This window comes from Narcine bancroftii, chromosome 3 (assembly GCF_036971445.1).
Source record: "Narcine bancroftii isolate sNarBan1 chromosome 3, sNarBan1.hap1, whole genome shotgun sequence".
Taxonomy (NCBI): domain Eukaryota; kingdom Metazoa; phylum Chordata; class Chondrichthyes; order Torpediniformes; family Narcinidae; genus Narcine; species Narcine bancroftii.
The window spans coordinates 132479488-132492819 of NC_091471.1; the positions used below are offsets into that span (position 1 = coordinate 132479488).

The 13332-nt window shown below is 40.6% G+C and overlaps 1 protein-coding gene across 19 annotated transcripts in view; it reads left to right on the top strand.

Annotated features, from left to right (window-relative positions):
• Positions 1 to 13332, top strand: part of prom1a (prominin 1a) — a 239385-nt gene that overhangs the window by 109982 nt on the left and 116071 nt on the right. For all 19 annotated transcript variants that reach the window (XM_069925152.1, XM_069925151.1, XM_069925132.1 and 16 more), the window contains one exon: positions 683 to 888. In XM_069925152.1, coding sequence (XP_069781253.1) covers positions 683 to 888 — 206 coding nt within the window. The remainder of the gene's footprint in view (positions 1 to 682; positions 889 to 13332) is intronic.

Here is a 13332-nt window from a genome sequence, read left to right on the forward strand (position 1 = left end):
TTTACTTAGAAAAACTGAGGAAGGTTTGCATGTCCCCCATGTCCCTTAATAACTTCCACAAGTCCATTATCAAAAGCATCCTAGTATGGTGGTTGCTCTGTCCAAGATCCGAGGAAGCTGCAGAAGGAAGTGAATGCAGTTCAGAACGTCATGCAAACCTCACTCTGCTCCAACTCAATTTATCCCATCTACTGCCTAAAAAAAATGACCAATGTACTGCAGGAATTGTTTCATGCCAGGCACACTTTTTCCGTCCACCCTTTGAGGTGAAGGTTCAAGAGTGTGCAATCGCACATCGATGAGCTTAAAGGATGCAGGGAAGAAGCCACCATTAGGCTATTGATTGAACTCCATAATTGTGCTCTCATGCTTCCCTTGCTATATGCTATTTTTTTTGGCTGCAAGTCTATAAACTGCTCTTCCCTCTTCTTTTGAACAACTGTATCAATCTTACAGTTGACTAGCTAGCTTGTTTGCTGAAGAACCCTTACATTGTACCTGGTACAGTGGGACTTGAGCTTTTTGGTAAAAAGCATTTTAATACAGACAGAATACTTTAGTTATATTTAGTCTATTTATTGCATCATTTTAATGTATTGAAATTAAGATTAGGTTGTCTTTTATGATTTGTGGTGTTACATTTCCATGATGATGAATCTGTTATATTTTCCTTTTGAAACAGATAATATACTATGAGATTGGTTTCATCATCTGTGCAGCTTTGGGAATTGTGTTTATTCTACTCATGCCTATTTTGGGCCTGTGTTTCTGCATGTGCCGTTGCTGTGACAACTGTGGAGGAGAGTTGCATCAGCGACAAAAGAAAAATGCTGATTGTCGAAGAAGCTGCTTTGCAACAACTTTGCTGCTTGTAACTGTACTCATAACGTAAGTTCCAATTGCAACACAGTATTTGGAAATATTTGCATTGGTAACACTTGGTTGCTTTGCAGGAAATCCCATTCTGAAGTGACTGACTTTTTTCTCCTGATGACAGTATAGGCAGATTCAGATTTATTTTCAGTACCTGTATGACATCACATGTTATCGCGAGATTTTTTTTCTCGTAGGTGTGGCAGAATTACCACTTATTTGTTGTGCAAAAAAAATTGTACTCAATGTACACATTTAAACAAATAAAGAAATGTAAATAAACTGCAATATAAAGAGAAAAAAATAATCAATAAATTGCAAAAGTAAGTGTCCTTGAATGAGTCCCTGATTGAGTTTGTTGTTGAGGAGTCTGATGGTGAGGGGTAGCAGCTGTTCCTGAACCTGGTGGTGCGAGTCTTGTGGCACCTAGACCTCTTTCCTGATGGCAGCAATGAGAACAGAGAATGTGTGGTCTGGGTCTTTCATGATTGCTGCTGCCCTCAGTTGGCAGTGTTCCCTGTAGATATTCTCGAGGGTGGGGAGGATTTTGCCTGTAATGTGCTGACCTATGTCCACTACCTTTTTTTAATATATTATTGGTTTGGGAGAGAGAAATAAAAAATACAGAATATGAATCATAAGGAATTTATACATGATCTTGATTACAATATTCATATATAATAGAAATTCATTGAGATAAACTGGTTCATATTCTATTATTGAAATGTATTCCTGGTAAAATAACTAAATAAAATTATCTCTTCTGATTGTAAAGAAAAAAGGAAAGAAAACTGAAATCAAAGAAAGATTTAAAAAAAAAGAACACCCCCCCCCCCACCCCTCACCATACTAATCCTACCCCTCCCACTAAACATGGTCATCAACAAAAAGTAAACAAAGAATCAAGGTTCGGTCTCCAGACAATGAGCAGTAGCCCCCAGAGCACTCAATGTAATCAAGTTATGATAATATTCCATGAATGGGCCCTGTATCTTGTCAAATTCAATCATAATTTCTTTAATATTATATCTGATTTTCTCCAAACTTGAGCAAGACATAATATCCTGTATCCATTGCATATGAGCAGGTGGTAAACTATCTTTCCATTTAATCCAAATTGCTCATTTGGCTATCAGTGAAGTTAAAGCTACAACTCTTTTTTTGAATTAGATTCAAGGAAATATTTTCCTGTTGAGAATAACCAAACAAAGCAATACAAGGGCAAGGACTCAATTTGATGCTGAGAATTTCTGATAGAATTTGGAAAAATTGTTCCAAAAAATCTTTGTTTTGGACAATCCCAAACATATAGATCAGACATGATCCATTACCTTTTTCATGGCTTTCCACTCAGGTATATTTGTGTCCCCATACCAGACTATTATGTAGCTGGTCAGCACGCTTTCCACCACACATCTATATAGAAATTTTCCAGGTTTTCCAATGTCTTACTAAATCTCTGCAAATTCCTGAGGAAGTAGAGGCACTGTCGTGCTTTCTTCACGATGCCATTAGTGTGTTGGGTCCAGGAAAGATCCTCTGAGATAGTAACTCCCAAGGTTAACTTTTGATAATGGACTTATGGAAGCTGTTAAGGGACATGGGGGACATGCAAATTTCCTCAGTCTTTCTAAGTAAGTAGAGGAATTGGTGCTCACCCTCTCCACCTCTGATTTTCCCCCAATGATCATTGGATCATGCACGCATGTGACTTTTCAAATACCTTCTTTTCGTTAGATCATGGCCTCAACTACAAAATATGTGTGGCATGAATTATTAGATGAGTGGGCCTGGAGCAAAGAATTTTACAGATTCATGACCACTATTCATGTTCCTGATCTGTGCCTTGAAAGGGCAGTCTTATATCCTGTAGATTTTCCATGAAGGAAAACATTGATTTAACATCTCATGTATGAAATGCCCTCAGAACCTTGCATATTATATTCTTGTAAATTTCAGTGTGAATAGGCCTTTGAGCTCTCTTCCTTCTGCCCATTTAATCCAGCAATGAACAAGTGTATATTCTCCAAACTGATGTCAATTTTGGTATATCCCAAACTGAGCATAATTTACCAGGTGTAAGTTCTCTAATACCCTGTCTTTGCAATAAAGACCAGTGTTACGTCATCTTCTAAATTCCTTGCTGCACCTGAATGTTAATTTTGGCTCTCTGATCCATTTGTACAACATTTTGGTTTTCTATTTATTTCCATAAATTAAACTTTGTCTGCTGCATGTTTGCCCATTCATTTAATGTATCTGATCCCTTTGCTGCCTCTTTGTCTCCTGTTTGCAACTTGCATTTCATTTGCTTTTTTGTATTGCCATTGCCATTTAAGTGGGTTATTTATACAAAGTAGAGTTGAGACTGCAACACTGATTTGTGAGATATCCCACTTGCCAACCTGCAAGCTATTATCCTGACATTTTTTAGTTGGTCAAACATGCAAGTATCACCCCAGTGCTAGGAGCATCTTGCATATTCATGCTTTTTTGAAATCTAAATCAATGCCTCTCATTATCCATGTTGGTTGTTACATGCTCTAAGGATTCTGATGAATTTATCAAATGGGATTTCTCTTTGACAAAATCGTTGATTCTGCGTAAGCATATCGTTGTGGTAGAAGCAGGATATTTTAAAAAGAATTTCAAAAATATCCAAATGAGAGGCATTAGTTTATCTGGCCTGCAGGTTGTTGCTTGTTCTTTGCCTCCCTCTGGAATATCGATTTTAGACTAGCAGTTTTCCAATCCAGAGATCTTTCTAAAATAGAGGAAATCTTGGAAGATTGCAATCTGTGCTTCTGCAAATTTCTTATTTTGAGTATCTGAATGCTAGTGGAATCCAATGGATTTGTCACCTATTAGCCCCATAGATTTGTTTCATATTTTAGTAATTTTTTTAATGTTCCCTTTGTGCCATGAGTTTATCCACATATACTTTGTTTTCTTTGTTAGCTTTGTTGTTATTTCCAATTCAATAAAGTAATTTTAGACAAGAAATAGAAAAGCTAAGGCTTCCCTGAGTAACACAAAATGTGAAATAAGAGCAAGAGGGAACCACTCACATCCTTGTGCCTGCTCAGCTGTTGAATTCTTCTGATTGTAACTTCAACAGTGTTCCCACTTGTATTACACTGAAGTAATACGGCTCAATATATTTAAAAGAAACCCAGTAAAATGATTGAACACTATTTCGCTTTCACAAAGTCATGTTGATTTTTGCCATCTTGTTTCCGAACTGCCCTGCAAACTGTCATGAAACCTGGTGCGTCTTATTTGAATTATGGTATCACATTTACTGTTTTCCAATCCAGTTCTCTCGTTAATGAGTTCAAGTTTGGAAAATTAAAACTGACACATCAACCATCTCTCAGTGACTGTTGCAATTTTATGAAGTCCCTCACAACCACACCAGACTACAGCTCTAGCAATTTACTCAGCACCATTTCCATGGTGAATGTAATTTTTCTTCTCTGTAAGTGTTCATCTCTTCCTAATTTATAGCTAATTCTGAGATGCTGCTAGAATTACTCTGAAGTGAAGGTGGATGCAAAATGTCTGTTTAATTCATTTTTCATCTCCTTGTGGGGATGGAGTTTAGAAATTGAAGTTGCGTTAGAATTATCCAAGGTGTTAAATGTTGAAGGATATAGTGTTTGTGGAGGCAGTTCAAAGAGTATGTACTTTCGATAAGAGTTGTCCTATCAAGAGAGGTTAAATTGATTGTGTATGGAGTCTTTGGAGTTTTCAAGAATGAGGTGTAATCTTATTGAAATAAGAGGAGAGGAGAGGAGAAGGACAGAAAAGAAAAGAGTCCGGAGCAGGTAAGAAAACTTTTTTAAAAGTCTCTTATCAGGGTCTGCGGGGAGGAGTCGGCGTCGGAGGCGGCCATTGGTCGAGCCAGCGTACAGGAGAGTGTGACGGGAAGGTAAGGTCTTTTTAAAGACTCTTACTGGGGACAGAGCTTAGCAGTAGGGAGAGGAGAGGAGAAGGACAGAAAAGAAAAGAGTCCGGGGCAGGTAAGAAAACTTTTTTAAAAGTCTCTTACCAGGGTCTGCGGGGAGGAGTCGGCGTCGGAGGCGGCCATTGGTCGAGCCAGCGTACAGGAGAGTGTGAAGGGGTTAATTGGTAAAAGGCCAATAAATAAGAGGGACAGCGAGCGGCCCAGCGAGTGAGTGGCCCAGTGAAGGAGTGGGACTTCCAGGCTTTGGCTCAGCAGGCCCAGTGAAGGAGTGGGACTTCCAGGCTTTGGCTCAGCAGGCCCAGTGAAGGAGTGGGACTTCCAGGCTTTGGCTCATCAGGTTTCGGCGAAAGCAGGCGGAGAGAAAGCTAAGATAGTCTTCATTACTTCTTCATTGGGGTAAGGGATGAGCGTTAAGGCTGTGTGTTGTCGGGAGTGCCGGATGTGGGAGGTCCTGGAGTCTTCCAGACTCCCGGATGTCCATATCTGCACTAGGTGTGTCGAGCTGCAGATTGTCAGGGACCGTGTTAGGGAACTAGAGCTGCAGCTCGATGACCTCAGGCTGGTTAGGGAAACAGAGGTAGTCATAGACAGGAGTTACAGCCAGGTGGTCACGCCAGGGCCACGGGAGGATGAAAGGTGGGTAACTGTTAGGAGAGGGACAAAAGAACGTAAGGTGCCAGAGACGAGCCCTGTGAATGTAACCCTCAGCAATAAGTACGCCTCTTTGAGCACTGTTGAGGGGGACATCAAGGTTGGGGGGAGTGACAGTGGCTGTGCCTCCGGCACGAGGTCGGCCCCTGTAGCTCAGAAAGGGAGGGAAAGGAAGAGGAGGGCAATTGTGGTAGGAGACTCCATAGTTAAGAGGACGGATAGGGGATTCTGCGGACGCAGCAAGGAGAACCGGATGGTGGTTTGCCTCCCTGGTGCCAGGGTCCGAGATGTTGCTGCTCGTGTCCCAGATATCCTAAAGTGGGAGGGACAGGAGCCAGAGGTCGTGGTACATGTAGGTACCAATGACATAGGGAGAATTAGAGAAGAGGTCCTAAAAAGTGAGTACAGGCAGTTAGGTAGGGAGTTAAAAAGAAGGACCGCAAAGGGGGTAATCTCTGGATTACTCCCTGTGCCACGTGAAAGTGTGAATAGAAATAGAATGAGGTGGATGATTAACACGTGGCTGAAGGGGTGGAGTAAGGGGCAGGGTTTTAAGTTTCTGGATAACTGGGACCTTTTTTGGGGGAGATGTGACCTGTACAGTAAGGACGGGTTACACTTAAATCCCAGGGGGACCAGAATCCTGGCAGAGGTATTTGCTAGGGCTACTCAGGATCCTTTAAACTAGAATGGTTGGGGGGAGGGAACAAAATAGTACAGAGCAGTAAGGAGAAGGTTAGAATGCAAACAATGAAAGTTTGTAGTAAGTATTTGAATATGGATGGGCAGGTGATAGAGAAGGGAAATGCTCTGGAAGAAGATGAAGGGCAATTGGCAGGAAAAGTAAATAATGTTGTTCTTAAAGATGAGGGAAAACAGGGATTAAAAAATGGGAAATCCCTGAAATTCATATATTTTAATGCCAGGAGTATTGTAAAAAAGGTGGATGAGCTGAAGGTGTGGATTGATACTTGGAAGTATGATGTGGTAGCGATTAGTGAGACATGGTTGCAGGAGGGATGTGATTGGCAACTGAATATCCCTGGGTTTCGTTGTTTTAGGTGTGATAGAGTCGGAGGGGCAAGAGGAGGTGGGGTTGCATTGCTTGTCAGGGAAAATATTACAGCGGTGCCGAGGAAGGATAGATTAGAGGGCACATCCACGGAGGCTATTTGGGTGGAACTGAGGAGTAGGAAAGGAGAGGTTACACTTGTAGGGGTGTATTATAGACCACCCGGAGGGGACCGAGACCTAGAGGAGCAAATCTGTAGGGAGATAGTAGATATTTGTGATAAGCACAGGGTTGTAATTATGGGAGATTTTAATTTTCCACATATAGATTGGGAAACACATTCTGTGAAAGGAATGGATGGGTTAGAGTTTGTGAAATGTGTGCAAGATAGTTTTTTACAACAATATGTAGAGGTGCCGATCAGAGAAGGAACAGTGTTAGATCTACTGTTGGCAAATGGGATGGGTCAAGTGACGGAGGTAAGTGTTGGCGAGCACTTCGGGTCCAGTGATCATAATGCCATCAGCTTCAATGTCATTATGGAAAGAGAGAAATCAGGGCCAAGGATTGAGGATTTTGATTGGGGAAAAGCTAGATTTGAGGAGATGCGAAAGGACTTGCAGGGTGTGCATTGGGACAATTTGTTTTATGGGCAGGATGTAGTAGAGAGATGGAAGTCTTTAAAAGATCAGATTTTGAGAGTGCAAAAGCTTTATGTTCCTGTTAGGTTAAAAGGAGGGGCAAAAGGTTTGAGAGAGCCGTGGTTTTCAAGGAATATTGGAAACTTGGTTCGAAGAAAAAGGGAGGCGTACATTAGATATAAGAAGCATGGAGTTAAGGAGATGTTTGAAAGATACATTGAATGTAAGAGGAATCTTAAGAGAGGAATTAGGAAAGCTAAAAGAAGGTACGAGAAAACTATGGCAAGCAGGGTGAAAACTAATCCAAAAGAGTTCTACAAATATGTTAATGGTAAGAGGAAAGCTAGAGACAAAATTGGTCCCTTAGAAAATCAGAGTGGAAAACTGTGTGTGGAACCTAGAGAAATGGGGAAGATATTGAACAGTTTCTTTTCTTCGCTATTCACTAAGGAGAAGGATATTGGGAGATGTGGGATTAAAAAAAGCAAATTGGGTAAATATGGGGAATATAGAGATTACAAAAGGTGTAGTTTTAAGGCTTTTGAAGAATATAAAGGTGGATAAGTCTCCGGGACCAGACGGGATCTTCCCCAGGACATTGAGAGAAGTGAAGGAGGAAATAGCAGAGGCTCTGGCGGTAATTTTTCAAATGTCATTAGATATGGGGATAGTGCCGGAGGATTGGCGCATTGCGCATGTGATTCCGTTATTTAAAAAGGGTTCAAGGAGGAAGCCTGGCAACTATCGGCCTGTAAGTTTGACGTCTGTGGTAGGTAAATTAATGGAGAAAATTCTTAGAGATAGTACTTATAAACATCTGGATAGACAGGGTCTGATCAGGAGCACTCAACATGGATTTGTGGGAGGAAGGTCATGTTTGACCAATCTGATTGAATTTTTTGAAGAGGTGACTAGGAATGTGGATGAGGGTAGCACAGTGGATGTTGTCTATATGGACTTCAGTCTTTGTCTTTGGCTTGGCTTCGCGGACGAAGATTTATGGAGGGGGTAAAAAGTCCACGTCAGCTGCAGACTCGTTTGTGGCTGACAAGTCCGATGCGGGACAGGCAGACACGATTGCAGCGGTTGCAGGGGAAAATTGGTTGGTTGGGGATGGGTGTTGGGTTTTTCCTCCTTTGCCTTTTGTCAGTGAGGTAGGCTCTGCGGTCTTCTTCAAAGGAGGTTGCTGCCCGCCAAACTGTGAGGCGCCAAGATGCACGGTTTGAGGCGATATCAGCCCACTGGCGGTGGTCAATGTGGCAGGCACCAAGAGATTTCTTTAGGCAGACTACACAAAAGATGGACTTCAGTAAGGCCTTCGATAAGGTACCACATGGAAGGTTAGTTAGGAAGGTGCAGTCTTTAGGTATAAATTTTGAGATAGTCAAATGGATTGAACATTGGCTGAAAGGGAGAGGCCAGAGAGTGGTAGTGGATAATTGTCTGTCAGGTTGGAGGCCGGTGACCAGTGGTGTGCCTCAAGGATCTGTATTGGGCCCATTGTTGTTCGTTATATACATTAATGATCTAGATGATGGGGTGGTGAATTGGATTAGTAAATATGCAGACGATACTAAGATAGGTGGGATAGTGGATAATGAAGAAGGTTTTCAAGGATTGCAGAGGGATTTGGGCTGCTTAGAAAAGTGGGCTGAAAAATGGCAGATGGAATTTAATGCTGATAAGTGTGAGGTGCTTCATTTTGGTAAGAAGAATCAGAATAGGACATATGTGGTAAATGGGAGAGCATTGAGGAATACAGAAGAGCAGAAAGATTTAGGAGTAACGGTACATCGTTCCCTGAAGGTAGAAACTCACGTGAATAGGGTGGTGAAGAAGGCTTTTAGTATGCTGGCCTTTATCAATCATTGCATGGAATATAGGAGTTGGGAGGTGATGTTGAGATTGTATAAGACGTTGGTGCGGCCTAATTTGGAGTTCTGTGTGCAGTTCTGGTCGCCTAATTATAGGAAGGATATAAACAGAGTGGAGAGAGTGCAGAGAAGGTTTACCAGAATGTTGCCTGGGTTTAAGCATCTGGAGTATGGGGAGAGATTGGACAGATTGGGTCTTTATTCTTTGGAGCGTAGAAGGTTGAGAGGGGATTTGATAGAAGTATTTAAGATTATGAAAGGGATAGACAGAATGGATGTGGATAGACTATTTCCGTTAAGAGGAGGAAAGTTTAAAACAAGAGGACATGAGTTAAGAATTAAGGGGCAGAGGTTTAGAGGTAACATGAGGGGGAACTTCTTTACTCAGAGAGTGGTAGCTGTGTGGAATGATCTTCCGGGAGAAATAGTGGCGGCGGAGTCAATTGTATTATTTAAGAAAAGGTTGGACAGGTATATGGATGAGAAGAAGATGGAGGGTTATGGGCATTGTGCAGGGAGGTGGGACTAGAAAGGGGTGTTTGGTTCGGTGCGGACTAGAAGGGCCTAATGGCCTGTTTCCGTGCTGTAATTGTTATGTTATGTTAAGATCTTAAGGGGGCTTGGCAAGGGACATAATTCCTGATGAAGGGGTTTTGGCCTGAAACTGACTATTTGATTGTTTCCATGGAGTCTGACCCACAAAGTTCCTCCAGCATTTTGAGTGTGCTCAAGGAGATGTTGAGGATTTTTTTAACTGAGGTTAAAAAAAAATGGAGCTGGTCATTTGAAACTGAGGTGCATAATTTTTTTTTTTTTGCAGAGGTTGGAGAATCTTCCCCTGAGGGGGAGGAGGGAAGATGCATATTAGATGGAGATGGATAAATATTTGGAATTGTGGGTTATTGAGAATGGGCTCCAAAGAGGAATTGTGGCTGAAGTATCTTGAGCCATTGGCCTAGTCCTGCTCCTATTGTGTGTGAGAGATACCCTTAAAACTCTTTGTGTTCATTTGGTTTTTGTCGTATAAATCAGTTCATGCCAACTGTCCCTGGCATGTGGTTCTAAAAAGATTTGGCTGCTCTTGTGATCATCATATTACTTGGAGTTGGTTTTTGGATGTTGTATTGTAGGATACACTAATATCTTAAGAACATCTGGTTCTTTTGGTACTACCCATCAATGAAATGTTTGAGGTGAATCTACAAGTATGTATTATTAGTATGTATGCATTATTTCCAGCCTTTTACAATTCTAGAATAATTGAAAGCCCAGATTCCACTTGTTTTTCATCCATGCCCCTTCCCCTGTAACACATTCTAATGTGGCAGGTTAGCTACAAGCTTCTTGACTGCTTTATTATGATGAGACTTCATTTGTTTCCCACTACCCTGACCAGCACCCATTTCTGCACATGGAAGAAAGACCAATTTCTTCTTCCAACCCCAGTAAATGTTTGCTGTGTGTGGCATACTCTTTTGTTTGCAATTTGTCAATGAATTTCTGTTTCTAAAAAAATATATATTTTATTTCTTCAAAGTTGAAAATCGATCAAATGATTTGAAAAGCAATAATTCATCATTAGCAGGAAAATACCACATTAATTGTATTTTTATAAGAATTTAGAAAACCAATCCAGCTGTTTTGTGTTATTCCAGTTTGTGTATAATTTGCCCTTTCATGAGTGATAATACCGTGGCCAGTTCTGGAACCCAACACCCATCTCTCTATTGATTTCTTGGGAATAATTAATATTTAGCCAAAATTTAAGTATTATTTATTAGATTTCTTATTGATTGACATTCATGGTGAAGAATCGTTTTTTGTTGGGTGTTTCTGCAAGCCTGAGCTTGCATTTAACTTTTCATAAATAGTGTAAAGCACTTGTTGACAAATTGTTATTTGAAGTGATCTTTAAATTTGTAATTCTGGTAGAAAATTTGCAGGTATGTACATCCCATGGTAAATAAACGAACAGATGATAGTATTTCTTTTTTGGTACTGCTGCTTCATAATGTCCCATATAAACAAGAATGATGCTATTGACCTTTGAAAACTGCAAGCTGATATATCATTCCCAACTAAAGTGAGCCTAACTTGATGCATTGAGTTTTTGTGATTAGGTGTTTTATTTGATCCTAACCAATGGCTTCTCTTCTCAGTGACAATAATTATGCTCTCCTGTGATTCAACCTTTACTTAAATATTAAAAAACACACTGAAATGCTAGAGGAACTCAGCTGGTTTTGCAGCGTTCATAAAACTTAAGGATGTTTCAGGCCTCAGGCCTTCTTCAAGGAATAAGCAAAAAATAAGCAAAATGCAGGAAATCTGAGAATAGAGACAGTGCTGGTTGGGGGAGGAGTCCAGAGGTGTTAATTAGATATGATAAAGGGAGAGGTGAGAATTGATTTTGTCTGTGTGAAAGGAGACAGGGAAAAGGGAGATAGACAGAATGGAGGGAAGAAGTGGGGGAGGGGGAAGGGAGATGGATTTTAACAAATTAATGCCACCTGGTTGGGAGGGTTCCCAGATGGAAGATGAGGTCTTGTTCCTCCCTGAGACCATGGGTCATGTCAGCAAGGGAATGGGATAGGGAATTGAAATGGGTGGCCGCTGGGAGATCCAAGCCAAGGTGCTCAACAAAGCGATCTCTTGGTCTACGCCCAGTCTCTCTGATGTAGGTGAGATCTCAATGGGAGCACCATTTGCAGTAGATGACCCTTGCCAATTCACAAGTGAAATGTTGCTTCACTTGGAAGAACTGTTTGAGGCCCTGAATGGTAGTGAGAGAGGAGGTGCCATACCCTTGATTACTTTCTCGTCCTGTCTTCATTTGGATGTATATCCAAATGATCCTGCCATCTACTACCTTTGTCAATCTGTTGTCTGCCCTTCTGTTTAAAATTTAATACTGGGCAATTTTTAACCTTTGGCCAAACAATGACTCACTGACATGTTCTTCAGCCATCATTATTCATGGCAACTTTGGCTTTTTTTTATTACTGAATTGAGCTTCTGGCATATTTGATATCACAGTCTGCTTAACTCTAACTTAGTAAAATCACCTATCTGCTTTCATCCTAATCTCTGAAGGTTGAGATGGCATGGTTGGCGTAGCGGTTAGCACAACACCTTACAGCACCAATGATTGGGACCAGACCTGGCTCAAATCTTGTGCTGTCTGTAAGGAGTTTGTACATTCTCCCCGTGTCTACGTGGGTTTTCTCAGGGTGCTCCTGTTTCCTCCCAACCTTCAAGAATGTATCAGAGTGTAGTGTTAAAAAATAACAACCCTTTTAAATTTTGTTTAGGACTAAAGGGACTTTGTTAGTGCTAACATAGGAACAGCAAAGGAAAATTCACCAGAAAATGGTAAATTCAAAATAATAGTTTTTAATTAAACTATTAACAGCGTAACATTTCTTACATAGCTCTAAACTTAACTTAACCCTAAATTTAACCCCACAATGTGCAAATGTAAGCATGTGTGTGTGTAATTAATGTTCCACTCTGAAAGTCTATCTTTAGAAGATCTGCATCATTTTAGTTTTCTTTGAAGGTCTTACATTCAGAAATCATTATAAAACGCTTTTAAACATTGTATCTTCAGGCCTTTTTACTCACAGTGGCCATCTTCTTCCATGATGAATTCAAAATCCCAGATAGGGTTAAATGAAGTTACCATACACAAAAATAGACCCAGTCGAAATCTGTCCTCTTTTCCAAAGAGACAGTAAAATGGTGTTCCTTATTTCAAAAGCCACTGATTCTATTTTTCTCTTTTCCTAGGAGTAACACACAACAGCACCAATTCTGGTTACTGTAACTCAACTCTGTCTTGCAAAAGGTTTCAAACCCTGTTTCACGGGTTTTGACTTCTTTACTCTCTAAACTTAACTCTTCCTAAACTGAAACTCAAAATGTCTGAATTCGGTAATATATTTCTCCAAATCATGTGACTGTCACATCATCATCAAGGTGAGTCCCAATTCGTGGAAACCACATGACCATCGGTTTTATTTCTGCCAAAATTTTGGACCTTTTTGAAAACTATTCCATACCCATAACAACCTCCGACCTCATCTCTGTTCAAGCAGCTTAAATGGCTTTGATTAAAAACAGATGGCTTCCTCAGCAGTTCTTGAATAATTAAGACTGACTTGAAATCCATTAGCTCTGTCTGTCCAAGACACATCAACTCTATGAATGAACCTGCTTCTCAGAAAACAATTGTTTTCTATAAATGTGCTGTATGTGATCCTATACCAACCCACAGCTAATTTACTAAAAATACAGATACATTATTTTAACTTT